The following is a 25056-nucleotide window of genomic DNA, read 5'->3' on the forward strand; positions in this document are numbered from 1 at the left end:
ATCGACCACCAGGTCCATGTTTACTTCAACATCTTCTAGATCCACCTCATTTCAGTTGCTCCCACCCTAGTCTATTAAACTTTTATCTGGATTATGCAAATAATCTCCAAGTTTTTAGTGATCTAGTCCCAGAAGTGCCTTTTACTAAGCTGTGACTTGGAGCTGATTGTTTCAGACCCTTGATCTTTTCATCTTTAAAATGGAAATAACACAGACACCAACATGCTTGGAAAACACTGAATGAGAAACTTAACAAGGTCATACTAATTTCCCAGGATATTCCCACCATCACATTCTACTTTCACTCCCGTTCTTGCTGTGACCTTCACAATTTGGTACCTGATTTCACAGTATTTTCTAACAGTTTCATGTGCGTTAGCCCTGTGCCCCTAACCAGGCTGCAGAAGACCAAGATGCATTACAAAATAACGGTATGCCAGCACAGTGCTGTTGGTGACAAAGATACCAGGATTTAAGATTATACAATCAAAGCAGCACTGCCGTCATGTGAATGTAGACGTCATTCTTTATTCATAAAAAACTCCAAAATAGCGACCATATTCATTCCTATGGCTTCATTAGCTATACCAAGATCATTCTGCTAAGTTTTAATAGCTTTCACCTTGTTCTGGCAAAGCTCCACATTTAACAAAATAAGATCTCGTTAATTTTAGACTAAGCGAAGGGCAAGAGTAAAGCCCTGCCTAAATTAGTGTAAGTTCAAATCAGAGAACAACTTTAAATGCATAGAAGTTTCAAGAGTGCATCTAAGCAAACAGAAATTAAGTGCTGCCTAATAAATGGTCTCTGACTTAATAAACAGAGGAGTGTACTAGTCACATTGGTATATCAAATGGAGGTCCCCAGCAGTTCACTTTATCCCATTGTATTGAAAGAAGACAACGGTCCCCTCGCACAGTTCTATTTATGATTAAATTGCTTATTATGGCCATTTTTCTCTAAGAATAGTGCAATGATTAAATGTCAGCCCAGCCCCATTCCAAATTGGGGAAATCCAAATAACCAAGGCTTTAACTAACAAATGTTATCTATTTTAGAATTTAATAGTCTCGATTCAAAGCCTCAAAATAAACTATTTATAAAAACAAAGACTTTCAGTTTCTCCATATTTTTTGAAAGTCAACTTTACTCCAACGTAGGGGCTTGAACTCATGACCCCGAGATCAAGAGTCTCATGCTCTACAGACTGAACCATCAGGTGCCCCTCTCCACGTTTTTAGGATGAAAAAAATTAGTCTTTGGTTGATGTTTTCCACGTTTAAGATTCTCCCAGTGGCAAGTTTTCTTAGAGAAGTTATAAAATTCTTAGAAAAGTTCAGCCACCTAAAATAAGTGAGGGAAAAGGGCTCAGTACCATCTCTTTATGTCCTGTTAAACAAAATAACATCACTACATATCTAGGTTTAATGACAACAATGAGAAAGTTCAGGTGTTTTCATCTTCACAGGTATAAACCCTGTACTGAAGTCTGGCTTAACTTAAACCTTGAGAAAGGCTTTAAACAGATTATCTTTTTAAATGAAATGCATGGGGAGAAATAAAGGTCATTAAATGTTCTCATTGGAAACTTTAGAAGAATCTATACCAGAAATGCATATTTTCAAAGATTTAAGTAAATCTACACAAATACATGAAGGATTCACTTTGGCTCATCTGTCCTTCCCCACTCTCAATGCTTCTCCACTTCCAGAGTCAGCTGCTGTCAGGATGGGGGGCACAGAGCCAGGTCCCTTCCTGCGGCTTCCTTACATACGCACCTAAGCTTCTGTGTGAGTGTTTTTAAATGTGGCCACACCTATAACTGGCTCTGCAACTTGCCTTTTATTTTCCTTGAGAACACATCTTAGAGACAGATACAGGAAAGGAAGAAGTTCCATTTCATGGCTCAGTATGGATACGTTAGAATTACTCAGTCATTTTCTGCACTGATGGGCGTTCACGTGATTTCTGATCAGTCGCTTTTAGAGATAGTGCTGCAATGAACATCTTTATACGTGTTCTCAAATTTTGTTCTGCGAGCTCTTGGGAGTCCTCCCACTTACCCCCTCCTCACTTCAGGGGATCTAGGGTGGCAAAACAATTTTCACATAGGGGCACCTGTTGGTTAGGTGGCTGCCTTTGGCTCAGGTCATGATCTCGGGATCCTGGGATTGAGCCCTGGGTCTGGCTCCCTGTTCCGTGGGGAGTCAAGTCTGCTTCTCCCTCTGCCTCTGCCTCTCCTCTCTCATGCTCTCTCATTCACTCTTGCTCTCTCTCAAATGAACAAATAAAATCTTAAAAAAAAAAAAAGCAAAAACAAACTATGTTCACATAAGCAGTTTTTGCCTTTTCCTTGTGTTGCCATTTCTGGTGAGGGTGCAAAAGGCACAGCGAGGAAAACCTTGGTGCTGTGTGCCGTTCACGCATAGAGGAAGCGCAGCGGCACCAACGTCTACACAAATCACTGGCTTCGTCACTGCCACACAGGCCACGTGGAAAAGGCCAGTTTTATGTCAGATTGTCCTCGATGAAGCAGTTAACAAGTATTAAGTCTTGCCCCTTGAACACACAGCTCTGATCCCGTGTGCTGCAGTGGGATGTGGATATAACGGGACTCTCCTATCTGCTTCTGCCTTCAATCTACTGTCCTACGTTGCACTGGCTTAAGTATATGAAGAAATGTCATAGTGCATGTCAAATGTCAAATGTCAAATGTCAAATGTCAAATGCACAAATGCACAGATGGAGAGGGAGGAGCACTTCTCACAGCCTGTCCACTTCTGCTGCATATGGAAGAACGATGACTGTCTCAAGGATAAGTACTCGTGCAACTGTTTCAGTTGTGACTTGAATGGACTGCCTTTTCCACGGATCACCAGCCTCACTTGAAAGAACCACCAGCAGATGAACTATGGTTATTCGGACCCAGGATTTGGCAGATACTTTCTTGAAAATGAACACAGTGAGCCTGTCACTTCAAGGAAAACAACTGGAGGTATTTGCTGCCAATAATAAAATCTGAACTTTCCAGTGAAATCAAAATTTTGGACAGCTTCCCAATACTTAACTTTTCTAATGATATGAGTGGTGAGGTTAAGAAATATGATTTTTTTGACACTGCAGAATTAAATGTATCAATGTTTGCAAGATCCGCTGAACTCAGTAAACCATTCTTTTTCAAATGACATGATGTTAAAAAAAAATTAGGAATGAGTAAAAGGTCCACTCAAGGTGAAAGATAAACCAGCAGACTTTAATGTAACAGGGTATGAAAAGTTCATTCATGTGGATTTGGATCGCACATTTCAGAAACTACTACAAGCTGAGTTTTGGTGGGGTTACAAGTACATCTACAATTACCTGAGAAGTCTATTAATATTTTTCTCCCCTTCTGAACTACTTATCTGTGTGAAGCTGGATTCTCCCCATATACTTCAACCAAAACAACAAACTGCAACAGCTTGAAAGCAGGAGGAGATATTAGAATCCAGTTATTTTTCTATTAAGCCAGATATTAAAGAGATTCACAAAAATATAAAGCAATGGTTCTATTTTCTCCAATTATTTTTGTTCGGGAAAATATCATATGGTGACTTGTCATAAATAATTTTTTAAATTTCAGTTTTAATTTCCAATATGGTAAAAATAAGTAGCTATAACTCACAAATGAAAAGCCTTTTGCAATTCTCAATACATTCTTAGAGTGTAAAGGAATCCTGAGACCAAAAATGTTTGAGAACCACTGTTTTCCTTAAATCTTTGTGTGCAAGTCTATCACTATAGGATGGGGTTTAAATATGAAACTGACTGGTTAAAAAGTATGTACATGGGGGCGCCTGGGTGGCTCAGTGGGTTAAAGCCTCTGCCTTCAGCTCAGGTCATGATCCCAGGGTCCTGGGATCGAGCCCCGCATCGGGCTCTCTGCTCAGCAGGGAGCCTGCTTCCTCCTCTCTCTCTACCTGCCTCTCTACTTGTGATCTGTCAAATAAATAAATAAAATAAAATCTTTAAAAAAAAAAAAAAAAAGTATGTACACTTAAAATGAATGCCCTGCAAACTGCCGTTCAAAGAGCGTTAGCCGTTGGAACTCCCATAAGCGGGCACGTACGCTCACAGACCTCACAGACTTGCCCATGTACAACGCAAGGAATGACCAACCTTTTAGAGCATGGGGTTCATCTTCGTAGGGTGGTTTCTCATGGGATTTAAGGAGTAAACGTCTCTAGTTTATCTAAAATGATTCAACTCAGACATTTTACATTTACATATAATTTCTCAGGAAAACTTCATCGTCCCCAACTTAAAAAAAAATTAATAACAATTTCTGATTGAATGTCTGGAACAGACTTTTCCCATGGAAACAATGGTAACTCTATTCAAAGGCTTCAACATATAATTCAAATAATAACAAGAACCAATGTGCTAAATTCTGGAACTGTACTATACTGGAAAAACTAGTGATAATACTAGTTTTTTATCAGAAAAAGCATTTCTTGTCCTAATTGGAATACTAGGAACTCTGATACCATCCATCCAAAAATGACCTCCACCCTCTTCTCACCATTCCACCACTTGCGAGAGGGGGTACTTCAACAACCTACCCCATCTGCAGGCTCCCTATGTGGGTCCATACCCTCCAGGGGGGGCAGGAGTGCTATGTTATGAAAGCTTGGAGGCCCAAGGAGGAGTCACCGCATCTCCAAACGGGGTGTGTGTGTGTGTGTGTGTGTGTGTGTGCGCGCGCGTATTGTGGGACAGGGCAGGGGGGGTTGGGGTTAAGTACCACCGAGGAGGAGAGTCTAGAATTTCTCAGAGTGTGAGGGGTGGAGAGATGGGGAAGCACAAATGGGTATACGGGTGTGTGATTTCAGTTCGAGGGCATACAAAAGTCTAGAAGTGTAGAGTCACAGAATATAGAGGGGACAGGAAGAGAAACGGGGTGACTGAGAAATATGATGGGGTATAGGGGGGTGGTGAAGAGAGGATGAGGCACACAATCCTTGTGCAATAGCAACAAATAACAGAAGCTCATCCACAACCAGGACTGCCCTATTACCTGGCAGAGTTAGTGTAGGGGGACCAGGTTTTGGCCTCACAGTGAAATGGTTTCCAATGCTGGCTCTGCTATGACCACGTGCCTAGATGGAGGAAATGGACCACTTCTTGGAGCACTGAGTTTCCCACTGTGAAGTGGAGATAAAAGTATCTTCCTCCTTCAGAATGTTACAGGAATTTAGCTGAGGTTCTTTACATAAAGGGCCCTGACCAAAATGGTAAAAGTTTACAATTATTATGTACAAGTCCATGGTAAGATACAAGTTTATAAATGTATTTCTAAAATGAAGGGGCTGGATGAGAGAATCTAAAGGCAATGTTAGGTTGACATAGTCTACGACAGACTATGAAAATACGAAGAAAAAAAGAGATCTAAAAAGATTTAACTGCTCAGGCAAGATAATCTGCTAACACAAAGGTAGTAATAAAAATAAAAAGGGAACAAGTGAAAAAAATTCTATCAAAATTTTTGCTAGAAAAAGAATAAAATAAAAAGGTAAGCAACAAATTATAAGGGTATTTGCAGTAAATAAGGCAGATGAAGATTAGTATCTTTCTTATATAAGAGGGCACACATAGCCAAGGAGAAAAATAAGGCCCCCAACAGATAAATAAGCAAAGGACATTGACAGATAATTCACAATTACAGCTGCTTAACAAACAGAAAAACAAGATACCATTAAGTACTCAATAACATGATACTACTGTTACTCTGTCAAATTGGTAGAGACTTAAATATATGACCCCCACCCCCACCATGTGTTAAAGGAAATTCTCATACACACTGGTAGCATTTCTTTGTATAAGAATCCGAAGTCATAAAAATTTGACCCCCTAAATTATTCCAAGAAAATAATAAGTGTGGAAAATGTAAGTAGGTCATATGAGGTGGTGGGCGAGGGTGGGAAAGTACCTTAATATTTATAATTAACCCTAAGGAGATCAAATAAACAATGTTACATCAACCTGATACCAGCAATTGAAAAAATTTCTTATTTGAGAATGTTAAGGCAAAGCAAATGAGATGCAACATTGTTGACAAGCTCCAATTGGGCGCTATGGAAAAATAAAAATACACACCTATGGGAAAAAACTACACCAAAGGACTAAGGGCAGTTGCACACATGTGACTCTGGCTCAGTTTTAGGGTCAGAGTGACAGGGTATCAAATACTAGTTCCAGGCCCTCAAGATGAGTCACTGAAAACAAGGAGTCTTTCTGAATCTTCATTTTTTTCAGTTATAATTACACAGGCTACTCTAAGGGTTAGCACTCTATTTAGCACATGGCAGACATCAGCTGAATGGTAGTTATTTTACTTTTTACTGGTAGTGTGGTTACACTGCCTGTATTGTGATTATCTTGTAAATAAGAATGTTTTAATTATTGGACTAATATGTAGGGAATTTCCTGAAAGGACACCCTTCTTAAAATGAGCTGTGTTCTCCCTTTAAACTTTCATTCACTGCATTTTTCGAAATGAATCAAGTGTGAAAATAGCATTTCTGTTAATCTATATATAACATTTACAAATTGTTCTGTCTTATCTATTTGGTAACTTTTTTTAAACAGTAAGAAGTGGTTGCAAAAGAAGATAAAATTTGTACATTTAACTCATAAAACTCAACAGACACACTCACTGTTAGGATCTCAAATGTAACACTGACATTCCCTATGGTGTCTCTGTATGTTCTCTGTTGAGATCCCATACAATCCTGCACATGCTGAAGCAACAGATGGCTTTTGAGTATACACTCCATGATCAAATAGGACTGATAGGAGCAATGTTTTTCCGGGTTCAAGGCCACTAATTAAAAACGGGTTGGAACATTCAATTTTCCTCCGTATCATAGATTCCTTCCTCACTCAGAACTGGACATCCAAGGTCCTTCATGGAACTGTATCTTATGAACTACAAATGCTCCACTCTCCAAAATACATATTTAATAAGCATGCACAATTATTATAGATGTGTGATACCACTACTTTTTCCAAATAGGTTTTCTTTTCATTAGTGCCTGAAACAAAAGCTACACTACCTTTTAGATGAAGAGTAGTTACACGTAACCACATGTCAGTTGACATTCTGCCTTTGCATTTGACTTTTTACCATCTAAACCTTGATGGCATGCTTCATGAACAAACCCTACATTATTAAAAAAAAAAAGCCCGACCTCACAGCTCACTACTATGTGATTCATAACAAGGAACACACTTTTGTTTTGAAGATCTTGTTACAGTGACAGAAAGACAGCTCAGTTAAGCAAAGACGCCAACAAGACAGCCAAACACACGACTTCTAAGCACCTGTGCTGTCTGGTGTGTGGTAGAAGTGCCTTCGCTGGAAAGCCAGGGTGACGTTCTGCATGTGGCATCAGCTCCAGAGGTCTAACTTCTGAAGCTTTCACAACAGTTTGAAGTCAGAGAAATAAGGGGAGGGAAAAACAACAACAACCACCACCACCACCACCAAACCTATGAGAAGAGGGCTTGCGATGAAACAATAAAGAAATCGGTCGTCGCTGATTTAACCGTGTGTTGCGTGTCTGCTATTACCAGTTTGTCCTTCTGGCGTTCACCATGGATGAGAAAGCCGCTTCGTCCATTGCCTTCGGGGTGCATGACCTTACAGACCCCCACGCGACTGATCCCGCCTCCTTCCTGTGGGAACCATCCCCCGCTGGAGTCATCTCTGGTCATAACCACAGCCTTGACACGCACAATATAGCTGTCACTAAAACGACAACAACAAGAAGAACGGGGCATGACAATGGTCTGGTAGCTGCAGGACACGTTTCCCAATACAAGATGAATACCAGCCGGCACTGTTCTGGACTCATCAAAAGAAAAATTGATGCCTGGTGGCAGCCTTAAAATGTAGCCTTTCTCAAATTTGGGGGGGTGGGGTAGGGGTTGACAAAAAATGCTTATACTAAATATACTGCAAAAGTACATTTTTAAAAAGACACCCAGTAATTTAAAAATATTTGTGAGTCTCTGGAGATGTATATAGGCATTAACACTCTAGTTTCTGGATGTAAGTTTTAATAACAAAATGAATGAGCTAATTGCTGCAATTTATTATCACCAAGTAAGAAAGACAAACCTATGAACTTAAGAGGATATTATAGTTTCAACCCTTAAAAACTTAGTTTACAATGAATGACTTAGGCTTAACATTTTATAAAGCTAATCATTTTCTGACTTAGCACAAGAACAGGATAATCCCTTTCCAAATTGCAAATTCACCATGCAATCGTGTATCTAGGTGGGAAAAGATTTCAGTTCCAATACCCTTTACACATGTGTAGCCTTCTGTTTATGATTTTATTTTTTCCAGTCTAAACTTCAATTTCGCAATAAGTTCTTTTGCACATTTGCCAAAAATCCTCTTTCTTCTCCAGAGACCAACTCTAGTTCTTTTCATTCTTCATCGCTTTTGGGGAAACGTATTTGGGTTTTTCAGCAGGCCATTTAAATTCTCATTTGCTGTTTTCTTTCTTTGGATAGAATTCATTTTTTACTCATTCAAACATATATTCACATCTTCTACATGCCAGGCACTGTGTCAGATTCTAGAGAAACAAAGATGTAGAGTAACACAGACCCTCCCCCTTTCCTTGGGACTCAGGGAAGACACCACCCCCCTACCCCCAACGCCAGCCAGAGCCTGGCCACTGCCGTCTCTAGTCCACCAGAGATCATTTAGACACCGTCCCTCTGCCCTCCACCCCTGCTCACCACACTTACCCAGATTTCCCATGACTCCCTGTGGCTCAATATCTACTTACCCTCCCCCCCACCCCGCTCCCTCTTATTTCCACATCCCTTCTTCAGATCATTCCTTTCATTTTGAAAACGGTAAAATACATAGTAACACATACGATTTTAACTGTACAATTCTTTGCCATGAGGTACACGGACAAGGCTCTACAACTCTCCCCACCATCCATCTCCAGGACTTTTTTTTCATATTCCTAGGCCACAACTCCATACCGTGAAACACTAAACCCCCTCACCGTTCTCCCCTCTGCCCAGCCCCTGCAATCACCCTTCTACTTTCTGTCTCAATGATTTTGACTGCTCCAGGGCCCTCCCAGAAGTTCCTTTCACTTTCTGAGCCCACATGGAAATGTGCTCTGGGGCTGGGCTTCCAGGGCCCACTGACACCGGGCCACTGTCTCTCTCCTGCAGCCCTCTGGTTTCTCCGGTTTCCCAAGTCTGAACATGCCGCCACCACTCTCCTCTTCAATCTACTACAGAATTCTGGGATGCAGCACTTCCCTCATTCCTGGAAGACAGTGGCAAATGGGCCCACTGTCCCATCTCTTACAATGATCCCTGCTGTGATTCTTGATCATCTCCTGATTCACACAGATGATCCGTACAATTCCTTGGCCTCTCAGTTTCTGGAACTCTTCCCCAATGCCCTTGTCTTACATCCAACCTTAGGTATCCCGGCCTAGGTCATACCCATGGCCTTGTCATTACTGATATCTGCACCACCTCCTTAACCTCAATTTTAGGCAGCCTGCTCTCCAGCTGCCACTTCCCCTCTTTGCAGCTCACTCCCTCCACATTCCTCCAAGTCTTCACCCCATGGGGACCAACCATCTATCACTCTGACCCCCTGCCCTCTCCCCTTCATGTTCTCACTCAATTCACTACTCGACTTAAGTTCCATAGTCTACTGCAACACGCTTTTGTACAAAAACGTAAAATGCTGCCCTCTCTTTCTCCACTGTAATGCCTGGTGAAACCCCAACCCTGGTGGAATTCTACCACCTCCTTAACTTCATGCCCTGCTCAGGCTGTTGAGTAGGACTTTGTTCATAGGTCTAGTTTTAAAGTCACTAATCTCAAGTGGGCGCAGGCTGCTCCATTTCCCTGATCTGTTCCCAAGAGGATTATTTCATGGGTCCACCTACCCTGTCCCTCTCAAATGATGGATGAGTTTGCTTTAATTTCCCTGGAAAGATAGGAAAGTCAGAAGGGACCTTGCACCCGTGCCCATTAGCATGCCTATGATTCTGTACCAGTTCTCTCTGCCTCTCCTCCCTTAACTATGGCTAAACCATCCATAACCCAAGCCAGGGTCAACAACTCCACTTAAAATTCTTCTAGGTGCTAACAGTGCCCAAATTCACATGTCTACCCAGACCCTTTCCCTAAGGTTCAGATCCGTAAAATCAACTGCCTATGTGATTTCTCTCCTTAGGTTTCTGGTAGGCATCTCAATTAACATGTTTCAGAATGAACTCTTAATTCTCAATACCTTTTTTATCCAACCGGTTCTCCCTTCAAAATATAGCCAGAATCCACTTTTTACCACCTCCGTTGTCACTGCTCTGATCCTAGCTGCCATCACCTCTCAGACTACTGCAACCGCCTCCTAACTGGACTTCCTACTTCCACACCCGCCCAACTTTCTAAGAAAATAGAAACGTGAGTCAGATTATGATTCTACTCAAACAAGCCACCCAATGAGCTTCCTATGTTACTCTGAATAAAAATGAAACTCAAGCACTTATCATTCTCCTCCTTGCTCATTCTACTTCAGTCCCATTGCCCCTATCCTCCACATCAAGCACACTATGCCCTCAGGGCCTTTGTACTTGCTATCCCCTCCTCCTTCCTCCACACTAACAGCTCATTTCTTTATTTTCTTCAGGTCTCTGCCCAAGGTTATTTCATCAGAGAAAACTCTCTGTCCACTTTACATAAAGTAGTACCTGCCAATCCTCTTAAATCTTCTCATCCTTCTTTATCTTTCTACATGTTACTAAAACGACATTTGCTCTATTTGTTTGCCCACTTTTCCCAACTAGATTGTAAACTCCACAGAACCAGGGCCTTTGCCCTTTTTGTTCACTGTTACACCCCTAGAACCTACAGCACTGTTTTATATATGGTAGGCTGTGGAATGAATGGGTTGCATGCATGAAATTTATAGAAAGGTTTTTAAAAAGTTATTTGTAGCTAACAAAATCAGAGAAAAAATAAAGCATTCAATACGCATTTGCTTATGAGCCACAAGAGCGTAGTTGACATAGGATAAAGATTTCATTAATAAGAAAACTAAATGTAATAATCACATGTTTTCTATCATTAATCCATTCATCTCATGGTTCAAACCCATATTCCTTTAGATCACAGAGATTAGGAACATTTGGTAACATTTGTTTACATTAGTTACATACAAACAAGTTGAGAATATACTTCCCCCCAACCATCACCATGTCCCATTCATTATAGAAAATCTAAGGGTCCCCAGGATTTGTAACTCTCCAGTATGAAACACTCAGCTTTCTCATATCTTCTGTGAGTGTACAAAGGGTTCATCCCCATAGGAAATGGCCAAGGTGAGTAACTGAAACTATACAACTCTTGTTAGAACGTGCTTTTTACTTTTTATGTGCTGCAGCTGTCTGCTGTTCTCCCTCGTTTGAGGGGAGTAAGCAGACATGAAAAAGGGAAGTTTGCATGACTTATGTTGGTGCCATAAACTTACTTCCAAAAGGTATTTAGACATTGGCATTTTTTAAAAAAATACCCCACCCCTTGGCTTCTAGACTACAGGGGCTGCTAATTTTGGTCTTCGCTTGCAGTCTGCCACATCCTCTTTCTTGCCCTAATTCCTCCTATGTCCCTTCCCAAGAGCGCTGACTCCTCTGTGATGAGGTGTATGTGTTGGGGGCCAGGGGAACAGAACCCCCCCGCCCTATCTCGTCTGGCCACAACCCCAACAAGCCAGCATTTACTGAGGCATCTGGCTATTTGACACCAGGCAGGGGGATACAGTGTTGCACTGAAAACTGTGAAGGCTGTCTGGATAATCCAGCTGCATGGCCAGAGGCCAACTGCTTCCTATCTGTGGTGTATTTATGTTACTCAGGCACGTCACCCCACCCAGAACAGAAACGACAGTGAACTCCACGACCAAAAAGGTATATTGGAGGAAAACTCCCTTCCCACCTTCCCTGTCTCTTTCTGGAAAGAATTAAACAACATGTTTAAGCCAGATGTTGGGTTCGTTTGGGGGAGGATGGGACAGGAAGGGCAAGGGCAGATTAGTTTTTTCATCTGCGCAAGGAAAATGGTGCTGGTATGCTTCAGAAGAAATTCAAAAAATGCTATTATTGTCAAAAATAACAAAACTTTAAAAAATGCTTCTGGAAGCAGCAAGTGCTAACCTGGTGTAACTTGTCAGGGACCCGGTGAAATTCCACGTGTAGATCCAAACACCAAATGGATGGAGCTCTAGTGTCTGAGCTGGAGCTAAACTGCCCCCAAAGACTCAGTGTCATTATATCTGGGATCTGACTACCACCCCCCAAATCATATCCTATCCTTTCAGTGCATTATGAGCAAAAGAGGCTTCTGTGAATCTAACTGGAGCTCTGCCACTGAAACGTGGTTTCTTTAAGGAAAAAGCTTTGCATTCCAAACATGGGGGCTTATCTGTAAAAGTAAGACTTGTACTGTGATCACTGAAAGTGCAAAAGAGGGAGGGGACATCCTAGGGCAGGATGGGGAGGCAGGGTAAGAACAATTTCAAAACGAGATTCTTATTTGGGGGGTACTGATTCCAAAGGAGCACAGCAGGGTTTGGATCTTTGGCTTTTACGTTCTAAGCTCTCTTCCAGATTCAAAGCAGGCCCTGTCTGGACCATGTTACAGAAGTAAACAAGGTAAACTAAGGGACTGTAGGAAATGGTGATGAGGCAGCACCGTCTGGAAGTGTCATTCAGAGCCGGACAGGCTCGGCAGCGCCCTGACCCCAGTAGCTGAAGAATCCTCTTGTGGAGCTTCAGATGTCCTCGTCTACACAAGACACAGACTGAGGATCTAGACACAGACAGAGGATCGACCCTGCTGGAATGTCCTGAAGGTTAAAAGCTGCACCAGAAGTCAAGTGCTTGATAGGGAGAAGTTTGGTAAGCTGCAGCCATCATTATTTTTGCTGAACGTCTGATTCTGATGACAAAACAGGTCCTTTAAAGACTAGCTCCCCTGGCCACTAAGGAGTGTGTTTCCAGGCCTTTGGGGCTTTTCCAGTTTGCAGAGACCAGAGTAGCAGGGAGGCTATTAGGGCCTCGCCAACAGAAGAAAATCCCAAATGGACCTGCAGCAATTACCAACGCAAGTCGGATTTATAAAGACCTGGTTTGAGCCTCCGTTTCAGACACACCTGTAGAGGAAAATAATTCCATCTGCCATCTGTGAACTGGACCTGTGCTTCTGCCTTTCCCCCCTTGGCTCTGGGGATGGAGACTGGAACTTTTACTCCCCCCCCCCCAAACTTCCCAGCCCCCTCATCTATCACAAGGCTCCTGTATCTCTCCATTCTGCGAAACATCACTGCTTCCTTCCTTCCTGCTCTCTTTTCCACCCTTCTGTGCTTCACCAGAACTTGAGAGGGATTAGCCAAGATCCTGGCCTCTTAGGTTCCCTCTTTCACTGGGCACAGCCACCAGCTGAGCCCAAATATAACACGGGCACACCTTTACTGTTGTCATATCCCACAACCCACCCCAGTCATCCTTGTGCCTATAGACTTACAAGGTCTCTTTGATTCCATTGATGATACATGTATACAAAGTATGGCATGTGCGCTGAAGCCAGACAATGTTCGGATTCTATTTAACCAGGTGGTCGTTCCATAAGTGGTTATTTTGTTAAGTATCAACTACTTAATTTTTTTAAAGTGGACTGCTCTGGTCTTAAAAATGTCTCTACTCCAAAATTATAAGCAAAGGAGTTTTCTACATGATATGGTTCTATGCATGGTGATACCATGATTTTCAGCTCTGTACCAGCCACTAACGGTAGGACACAGGCTCTGCCCACTTAATGTCACCAAAATGTGTAGTGTGTACAGTTAGGCCATCATAGAATAGAAAACAGTGGCAAGAAAAGCCCACTGAAGGGCACCTGGGTGGCTCAGTGGGTTAAAACCTCTGCCTTTAGCTCAGGTCATGATCCTAGGGTCCTGGGATCAAGCCTCACATCGGGCTCTCTGCTCAGCAGGGAGCCTGCTTCCCCTCCTCTCTCTCTCTGCCTGCCTCTCTACTTGTGATCTCTGTCAAATAAGTAAATAAAATCTAAAAAAAAAAAGAAAAGCCCACTGAAGATGCTGGATCTGGCAGCAGCCAAGCAAGTCTGGCAAAAGGTACCAGCTTTCCTCTCAAATGCTGATAAGCAGGCACTATGAAGCATAGAAGGAAATTTTCTGAATCTTAACTGTTTGCTTCATAAAGAGAACTGGTTTGCAGGATACTGGAGTTGGGGAAGCTGAAAAGTAGGCTAAGATCACTTAAGAAAGAGCCTTCCCTACAGTTACTGAACACCTGTGAAATCAGCCATGCAGTACACTTGATGGAGAGTCATACTGGGACTGCCCTACCCCAGTATCCACTAGTAGAAGAATCCATGTACTTGAACAGGTAGTAATACCATGACTTTGAACTCATGGTGTTGAAGCCGTCTGTACGTGCCTGGATGTACTGAGAGAGGAAATCTTCGTTATGTTGCTGCTTTTCTGAGACACCCCAGCTCACTTCGCCTTTGCAGAGTAATTCCCCCCAGAGGGTTACAACAGAGCTGTTCTAGGCTCTATCTTCAAGGTCAATTTAGGTACTTTAAAAATGGTATGTAATGAGTTTCCAGGAATGGAACCCCAATACATACACATGGTACCCAAAAGGTGATTGTGGTAGTTAGGGGGTACTTGTCTTACAATGACTTCACCCAGGAACCAATACAGCTCAAAGCCTGGGGTCCTGTGGGAGTCCCAGAGGGGTGTGAATAGGTTCTCCTTTTATTGTGTGGTGGGCTCAGAATCCCTGAGTGAGGGTATGAGAAAATGTCTTAGGAATCCCCAGTTCTGCCTTGCACCATAAGCCAGTGTGTTTTGCTGTACTGCAAGGTCACTAGAGCCCTCCATGTCCGAGTCCTCCCCTCACCCAGGGGATGTCCATTCTCATCCTCAAATGCCACATAAAAACCCAGCATCTTTGTTGTTATGCTACCTAGCTACAATGAGGAATATAAATAGACCCACTCACCCACACACCATTTTCTATGGCACATAATAGAAAGGGTTGCTTTCTCCATTTATTATGAAGGATACTGCCAACAAGACTGGGTTTTTGAAATAGGAATGATTATTACATTTAGTAATTTAAAAACCAAACCTCACAAGTCAATTAGATATGGCCACTACTGTTTTTATTTTCCTATTGAAATCTTAATACAAAAATATTCCTCTAGAAAAACTACCACCAACTCGTAGTTTATAAGCTAGTGATTCTATGATTCAAAATAAAGACCCATACCTTATTTAAGACACAGGGCCAATTTGGCTTGCTACATGCCTCTATAATATCTTCAAGTTACAATGTACTGGAAACAGACACGCTTTCTAATCTCAAGTGCTAATTTACACCTTCCGGACCTAAGAGCCACAGCAGCACGTGCACTGAACATTCTGGCACATTCTCTCTCGCGTGGGGCCAAGGCACCTGCCCTGGGCATGTCCTTAGGCATGGACGTTCTGCAGGGCTGGCCAAATGGAGGGTACCAGACATTGTGCCACTCACCGCTCTGCTCCCTCTTTCTTGGCTGCTGTGTCCTGTGACCCATACTGGCCAAGAAAAGGAAATGAAGCAAAGACAAAAAGGAACAAAGATCAAGACTGGACATTAGACTCACAAGCTTTAAAGTGGTTTAACGAGGCCTTTGAGGAAATAGTTGAGGAAATACCAGAAGCCCTCGGGGGTCCTCTGACATCCTCGTAGCCTGGGAACACTGCGGACAGTTTTGCCGGGCCAGTGACATGACAGCCGGCCAAGGCTGTCTGAGCCTCTGCTCCCCGCACCTCAGCGAGAGCTCTGATTCTAGGAGCAAACCTTTGGGGTCCGTGAACACAAGGTGGGGACGCCCACAGCGGCGTGTGGGCGTGCTAGCAATTACTGGAGTTTCCTTCTCAGCAAGGATTACAGAGTTATATTAAACTCACTCCACTGTACTGTGCTCAAAATGAAATTTTTCATTTCACCTCTGACTTTTATCACCTGTAGCTCGAACACGCATGAATCCTCCACAAGAGAAAAGAGTATTTCAGCTGGATTCTACTTCTACTGCTCTCAGGTTTTTTTTTCCTTCTGTAGAGATCTTTTGATTTTATTTATGTAATATATCACATGTCTTGGACACAGAGCTGTTATTTTTTTTTTTTTTATTAAACAACAAGACATTTCCTACCAACATTTAACTTCAGCAGCCACAAGAATATTAAATATCTACTATCTGTGATGAGGAGTTGCTGACAACGGGGGCATGATTAAGATAAGGCATGAGGGGGGTACCTGGGTGGCTCAGTGGGTTAAGCCTCTGCTTTCGGCTCAGGTCATGATCTCAGGGTCCTGGGATCGAGCCCCGCATCAGGCTCCCTGCTAAGCAGGGAGCCTGCTTCCCCCACTCTCTCTGCCTGCTGCTCTGCCTACTTGTGATCTCTCTGTCAAATAAATAAATAAAATCTCTTAAAAAAAAAAAAGATAAGGCATGAGGGCTGTTCTGCTAATAGGCAACCTAAAATCATAATACTGGGCTGTTTTAAGCCGGGACAATGAAGTGTTTGAATTAAATCTTAACTTCAGCACCCGAAAAGGCAATTTTAGAAGTTGTATCCAAGACAGACTTTTTTAAATGGCTCTTTGGCAACTCTCCCTATGTCAACATAACTTTTCTGAGCAAGTCCCTCTTGAGGTGAGTAATGCATACAGCTAAAAGAAAGGCCCTGGTAAGGTCAAGCCTGAAGCAATGGGGCAGGACAGGTCTGGAAGTTTATTGGGGGAAGCAGGGGGATACATAATCAGTGAAGAAAATAATCATTTTTCTTGAAATTTGAAAACTATTTGCTCTAATCCCTACTAATAACAGAAATCCTAATTTCCACCCTGGGGGAAATTAGGGAACTGGAGATCCCTGGGCATGAGCCATTAAATCCTAACTGGGATTCCTGGTCAACCACTTGGGACCTCTGTATCCTTATCCGCCAAGTGTCTATACGGTGGATAATTAATTACCTTAATAGCAGGCTGTGAAATACATTTTAAATCATCTGAGTCTTAAACACTGGTTTCCAGGAAATTAAACTCCAACAACAAAAAAGTAAAGTATAATATAATTTTTAAATTTTTAAAAGATTATAATTCCACTGCATTCAACAAAGTTATAAAAATTTTTTGGAAAAGCTTTTGTAAAACCCAGCATTGAGTGATTCTCTGCCCTGTCACATGTGAGGATTACACTAGCACAAGGGGGTAACTCACATTCAGACTCTTGCTTTCAAGGCAAATCTATACCAAACAAGGCTTCCAAACCCAACCGGACACATCAGCAGTCTGCCTCCGCTCCTTGTGCCTTTCATGTGTACGCCTAGGAAAGGAATCATATCTGCCATAGCTAGTTACTGAAGAAACAAGATAAACATATACATGTATACATGTGTTTCATTTTAATGTTAATTATATCCCCTGTATTCTGCACAGATTCTCTTGACGTTAACATGGGAATTTTAGGCATGGGCAAACCATTTTAATAAATGAGGGTAAGATTTTTATCACAATAGTTTATTAACATTCAAGGCATCTATTGAAGATTTCTGAGCTTTTGTCAAAAATCACCAGAGCAGGACAACTTGGACATGGCTAAACTGCTTTTTTTAAAAAAAAAAATTTATTCCAACTGAAAGAGAATGAGTCTACTTCTCACAGACTGGAATGGTTCTGTCCTGAAGGGCTGAGCTGCAGGGTGATCACACAGTGGGAAGTGGGGGTGAGGGAGGCCTGGGAGGAGAGAGGCCGAAGTCTGAATCCAGGTTTATGATTTTGCTTTTATTGTCGGCTGCTTTGCTGAGCCTGGAGTTCAGTGGAGTTCATAATTAATCAAGATCAAAGGATTACCAACTTAAAACAAACAAAATAACCCACCCCTGAAGAACCCTTTCTTCTTCTCCTACTTTTTACTCTGAAAGCAATAATTTTCTTTGACTTTCCCTCTGTTTTACACACCCTTCCAAAAATGGTATTTACGATCCACATTTAAACCCCCAAAGACCAGCTAATGGAAATGTTAGATTACTAAAGAAAATTAACTCTCACCACATTAAAGTATACATGTAATAGAAAAACTGGTACTTCAAAACACAAATGGCAAAGGGAGCTGTTTAAAGTTAATAATCTCCAATTCAGGTCTTTAAATTGCAGCCCTTGAACTTCCCAGTCTGACTTTCTCAGAAGATCTTTGCTTTCTTTCTCACTGAATTGGAGAAAACAAAGGGAGAGAGTACCTAATGAGCCCACATGCTGAGATGTTTTTAGGGAGAAAAACACTAATATAGGGGCACTTGGGTGGCTCAGTGGGTTAAGCCTCTGCCTTCGGCTCGGGTCATGATCTCAGGGTCCTGGGATTGAGCCCCTCATCATGCTCTCTGCTCAGCGGGGAGCCTGCTTCCCCCTTCTCTCTGCCTGCCTCCCTGCCTACTTGTGATCTCTCTCTCTCCCTCTGTTAAATAAATAAAATCTTAAAAAAAAAAAAAAAGAAGAAGGCACTAATATCTGCACCGACTTTGAAATATACATAAACATAACCTGGTGTCCTGGATGGAGAGTGGGATGGACACACAGATACCCAGGTGATAAAGCAGAAACAGTAAAATGGTAGTTGGAGACAGGAACTAGTGAGTGTTGACTGTATACTTCTTTCAACTTTTCTCAACAACTGAAGACTTTCATAAAGAAGATGAGAGAGAAAATTTATAGAGCCACACAATTCTAAATGGAGATCAACACTAAGCCTAGAAGATGCTGATAATGGTACTAAAAAGTCAGCTTCTCAAGCAGTCCAGGTCACATTTCCCATTTTTTACCTGCCACTCCCCCACTGTCCACTGTAAAGCAAACCATGGTGAAAAGGTCAGGAATTTACTTTACCAAACTATGTCAATACCAAATTCTAAATCTACAAAATCCTTTACGAACCAGTCCTTAATAAAACTTACTCTCACACAAAGACCCACAAAGAAGAAAGTAAGTCCGTATGTTGAGCCTGCAACAGGTTGACTAGATTTTAAGAGCCTCTGGGCTTTTGTTCCCGACCGATCTAGTGAACACGGAAGCCTTTCAGATGGCAGGAATTACCAATTCATTTGTTCCCTTTCCTCTAGGCTTCCGCCATCTCCTTCAACTGAGATGAAAAGCTTAACACACAAAGAAACAAAACAAAGCACTTGCAAGGCATCTGTTCTCGCTGAAGAATTCTGGACCTCTTCCTTTCTCAGGTAGAGACCGGGATACTGGTGGGGCCTGCAGGTGGAGTTTAGGTCTCCAATCAGGACTAATGAAGGGCCACACAAACAAGTTAGATATACATTTCTTATTTATTTATTTATTTGACAGACAGAGATCACAAGTAGGCTGAGAGGCAGGCAGAGAGAGAGAGAGTGGAGAAAGCAGGCTTCCCGCTGACCAGAGAGCCTGATGTGGGGCTCCATTCCAGGACCCTGGGATCATGACCTGAGCCAAAGGCAGAGGCTTTAACCCACTGAGCCACCCATGCGCCCTTAGATATACATTTCTATGTCAGAAAAAAAAAATTGTGAAACCATCTACTCTTAGCCCCCTTGCTTGGAAAATCTGTAGTCCAGACAGGAGAAGGGAATTGTTCAAGGTCACTGGCATTAGGGACAGATAAAAGACTAAGATTGGTAAACAGACCACACCCCTACCCCATTTTTTTTTAAAAGGTTCCTATGTTGTGGCAAATGTTTCCCATATCTAACTAGGTGATCTAGATTCTCATTGGTCTCTTCAAGTTTAATGCATAGGCAACTGATTGTCAAAGGACTCGTAAGGAGAAATGAGGAGGTAGCACCAAGAGCCACGTGAACAAAATGGCAGAGCTGGGAGAGGGGTCGGGAAGCCCTACCCAACCCTTCCAGCAGCAGAGGCAATCTTCACTCGCAGATCAGGCAGTACAGCTAATTTCCTAAGTCAGCAGACATGACCTCTACCACACATCTCCTCCTTCCTCTTGGCTGAGACAACCCAGACTCAGCTTCTTCATATGTAAAACAAGGGGTAGGGTCCAGTGACCTTTGAGGTCCCTTTTCAACTTTGGCCCCTCTTTTAATTTCGTGTAAAAAAGAAAAAAAGGGGGCACCTGGGTGGCTCAGTGGGTTAAGCCTCTGCCTTCGGCTCAGGTCATGATCCCAGGGTCGGGATCGAGCCCCTAGTCAGGCTCTTTGCTCAGTGGGGAGCCTGCTTCCCCTCTGCCTGCTTCTCTGCCTACTTGTGATCTCTGTCTGTCGAATAAATAAATAAAATCTTTAAAAAAAAAAAAGAAAAGAAAAAAAGGGGTGGGTTTAAAGTCCTTCAGCTGTGCCAGAGGGCTTAGCAAACTTAAGCCACCCAAATACTCTACAAAAGCAGATGAGAAAACTTGCAGCAGTAAAAGGCAACTGAAAACTATTATGACTTGGGGGAGAAAATAAAACCCTCGAAACTACAAAGACCTGAAACCACAACAAACTAACAGGTCTGTTCTCTTGGTACAAGTACCATTATGTAATTTTAAGGTTCTGAGGAGCAAAACAAGTCTATCAAAATATTTCTAAAAAACAAAAAAATGATGAAAATTGAGTTTTAGTAAGTTTCTTAAGATCTTTGAATCAAACAGTCACAATGTAGCCATCTAGCTGGGTTTACCCGGCCACAAATGTAAGATTCTCTTTAGCCACGTGGAAGCAAATCTCCAAGACACATCTATAGACCAAATGCAGGCAAAGAGGAGAATAGTTCATCCTATGTGCTTTAATCAAATGACTCAAGACCAACACTCCAATACCAACTCTTCATTACCTTCAGAGAGAAAGGGAAAAAAAAAGTTAGGAAAGGTAAGGAAGCAACCACCTCACTTAAAAATGGGGAGAGACATACACTATAGACCTTTGATTACAGCAACTCTAAACAGGTTCAGGCTCCTTCAATGTCACCAATGAGTCCTGGTCTACAAGTTTTCTTGTAGACCAGTTTTTTGAACCTGGAATGTATTTTTCCCACAGCGGGGAATAAAAAAAAAAGAAATGCTGAGCATAAGGATTCCACTTCACGAAAGCCTAATCAAGCCCTAAAGTACCTGAATCACAGTTATATTCCCAAATGGTTTTGACTGCTCACTGAGTCCCCTTAACAGGAGCCTTGAGGCCCACCTGCAGTGGCAACACCCAGTCCTACTAATTCAGCTCTGGTTAAGAGTGTTCCGCTCTGATGTGGGGTGGGGGTGAAGGGGTAAACAAGGAGGAATCCCTAAACTTCTGATCTAGGTTTCATCTGGGACCCCTGGACCTTGACCTAAAAAGGGCCAACTGGATGGTCACCTGCTAGTTAGGCTGAGAAATCTTTTCACTTAAACAGCAAACACACAAACCGAAAGGAAGGCCTACTTAGGGAACCAAACTCACAAGGACTGAGGAAAACACAAATGTAACATCGCCATCAGCTTCAGTGCTATAGTTTAGTAGGAATTCCAAATTAAGTGTCACTGAGGAAACTGTTCCTTCCCTCTGTGGTGGCCGGTGGCCGTGACTGTTGGTGAACAATCAAGAAGGACAAAACAAGCTTCGGGCTCACAGGATAATCCCCCGGCAGCAGATTCTTGACTAGTCCTTCACCACAACAGAGACAGTATTTGACCTACAAGGGCAATTTCCTTCCGAGTTATGACAAAACAGCCATCCACTCAGTATATGTGCTTCTAGGAAGTTACTCTCCTGCTGGAAGAGAACACAACAGTAAGGAGAATGTGCAGGCCACCTTGCCACTACGCTGGCTCACAGTTTTACAGAATATTCTTAGAATATTATTTCATTTATGGAAGAGTATTCATTCTGGTTTCATTTCAAAACGAACTTCCAGGGGACTTCCAGATGGCCTTCCAGGGCCATCCCCACATGACAAAGTCTCCCAGCTTGTGGAAGGACTGGAAGTGGTTTCATTTGGAGCCTCATGACCTTCACAGGTAATTGAGACCCCTGGAGGCTTTGCTGACCATCACAGATGTGCTTGCCCCATGGAGCCCAAGCAGGTGGTAGGTCACGCATTCAGTGGCAGCTAATGACCACTGCTTGAGGCAGGGCAACCGAGTGGCCACAGCCAACCACCCAGAAAGCTTCACTGACACGGTGGCAGTCTGGAGGCCAAGCAGATGTAATTACACTACATGAAGTCATGCTGTCACTGTTGGCTGCCATTTAATATTGGAAGGAAGAAGAAAAGGGCCCCCCTGTCTTAATGTCATTGAAGAGGAACTCCCCATGGCTCATTTCATTCGCCAGTGTGCTTGTGCCACTTCCCAGGACTAAAGTCACCTCTAGGAAAGTCACAATCCCTGCAGGCACTGTGGCTACACTATCCCAGACCGAAAATTGCCACCTACCCAGTAATTTCCCACAGTGAGTAACCTGGCATACGGAAACTTGTGTGTGGACTGAAAAGGCTGGGTAAACATAAAGTGACATGACACAATGACACTTTTTCTGATGTGTTTGCATATAGAAGATTAACAATTCTTGAAAATAAATTCCTGTCTCAAAAGGCAATTAATTTCACATCTATGTTCACTGCAGCATTACTCACAACAGCCAAGAGGCAAAAGCAACCTAAATGTCTATCGAGGGATGAGTGGATAAAGAAAATATAGTATATACCGACAGTATTTTTCAGATTAAAAAAAAAAGAGAGAAATCCTGTCATTTGCTATGATATGGTTGAACTGTGAGGACATTATACTAAGTGAAATAAGCCAGTCACAAATTTCAAATACTGTGTGATTCCACTTTCTAAAGTAGTCCATTTCATAGAAACAGAAAGTAGAACGGCGATGGTGAAGGTCTAAAATGAGGTAGAAATGGGGAGTTGTTTAATGGCTTATAGTTTCAGTTTTGCAAGATGAAGAAGTTCTGAAGATCAGTTGTACAACAATGTATAATGAACACAAATGTACCACATACTCAAAAATGGCCAAGATGGTCTATTTTTCCTATTTATTTGGCCATCATTAAAAAAAAAAAAAAAAAAGACAACGAATTTGAGAAACAGAAGAGGACACTTGAAATAAATAGACTCAAGAAGGACCCCAGGGGCGCCTAGGTGGCTCAGTGGGTTAAGGCCTCTGCTTTCAGCTAGGGTCGTGATCTCAGGGTCCTGGGATTGAGCCCCGCATCAGGTTCTCTGCTCGGCGGGGAGCCTGCTTCCCTCTCTCTCTCTGCCTACTTGTGATCTCTGTCAAATAAATAAATAACAAAAAAAAAAAAATCTTAAAAAAAACCACCAGGGGCACCTGGCTGGCTCAGTCAGTACAAAACGAGACTCTTTTTTTTTTTTTAAAGATGTTTTTGTTTGTTTATTTGACAGAGATCACAAGTAGGCAGAGAGAGAGGAGGAAGCAGGCTCCCCACTGAGCAGGGAGCCCGATGCGGGGCTTGATCCCAGGACCCTGGGATCATGACCCGAGCCAAAGGCAGAGGCCTCAACCCACTGAGCCACCCAGGCGCCCCAAAACGAGACTCTTGATATCAGGGTTGTAAGTTCGTGCCCTATGTTGGGTGTAGGGATTATTGAAAAATAAAATCTTTAAAACAAAACAAAATCAACAAAGTCTCCCCCTCCAATTATCAAGTCAACATATGTTCATTGTGCAAAATATACATCATGAGCAGCCTTTAAGCTATGAAATATTCTTCTACACTATGAGGAACTAGGAACAAATTTGCAAGACCTTCACAAAGTAACTATAAAAGGAAGATCTTATGCCTCAAATATAAATGTAAATGTGGCCTATGCTTTATTCTTTTGGATACAAGGCAAATCACATATATGAAAAACACAAACATTTCCTTTGTAATTGGTTTTACTGAGATAAAAACAGCTCTTCTTACAAAATCACATCAAAGGACAGAAGAAAGTTAAATATAATGGACTTTCCCCTAATTGTTAGCTCTAACAAATTCCCCTCCCTCATCCTTAACCGATTATATTCGAATAGAAAGCTTATGATGTTTACAATATAAGTTACAGAATCCCTAAAAAGTATTTATGATTAGTCCCTTTTTACTAACCTTCTGTTTCTAAGATTATTAAAACACACGCACACAATCACAAAGATTTTCTAACAGTTCCATTTCTTCAGCATGAGGGTTAGCAACGTTTTTTAACATTTCTCAAAGCAGGAAAAAGGGGGCTGTTTTATTTTTCTTTGGAACAAGTTACTGCCAGATTTTGCACACTGCAGTTCTTTGGCGATGTGATGAGAACACATGCCCACCCACAGGCACTAATTTTGCTCTTCACCCTTCCCCAAGCAGCCTTTATGACACATGCTGTCTGCGCTCCATTTCATGGAATTCAAGAGGCCCAGTCAAACAGCAGGCCTCATGGGGCTAGAGCAAGGGCAGGCAACCCCTCTCTTTCACTGATGGGTACAAGGCACATGTGTTTAAAAGAAAACCACAAAAAAACCCAAAACCAGGCTGGACAGCTCCAATGTGAAAAATCTTTGCAACAGCACGAATTAACATTGAAAACTGAAAGTCATCTCTTGGGTTGAAATCTGCAAAGAGATAGTATCTTGTTGCAGTTTCCTGCGTACTGAGCGCTATGAAGACGACGTAGCTAACTCCCCGTGCTGCTCCTAGAGTGTGAGGCAAGGAAGGTAGAGTTGTCATGTAAGCCAAACGCTCTTTCAGGAAGGGCTGAAGTGCCAGCCTGTTCTCAAGCATTCGCTTTCTCTATGGTGATCATTAATTACAAAGAAATGTCGGCAATTGGGAATCTGACTGGGAAGGGGCATGGCTTCCATAATTGTCCCACATATACCCTAAAGACAATCTGAGCATAGATGTCACTGCAAACAAGCCATCAGCAAATTTATACCTGGAAG

The 25056-nt window shown here is 42.3% G+C and overlaps 1 protein-coding gene across 1 annotated transcript in view; it reads right to left on the minus strand.

Moving 5' to 3' along the window:
- Window positions 1-25056, minus strand: part of SPRED2 (sprouty related EVH1 domain containing 2) — a 115307-nt gene that overhangs the window by 22357 nt on the left and 67894 nt on the right. The window contains exon 2 of the mRNA XM_080813030.1: window positions 7612-7789. Within this exon, the coding sequence (XP_080669156.1) occupies window positions 7612-7789 (178 nt within the window). The remainder of the gene's footprint in view (window positions 1-7611; window positions 7790-25056) is intronic.

The sequence above is a fragment of the Martes martes genome (genome assembly GCF_963455335.1).
Source record: "Martes martes genome assembly, chromosome: 9".
In the NCBI taxonomy this organism is placed as follows: Eukaryota; Metazoa; Chordata; class Mammalia; order Carnivora; family Mustelidae; genus Martes; species Martes martes.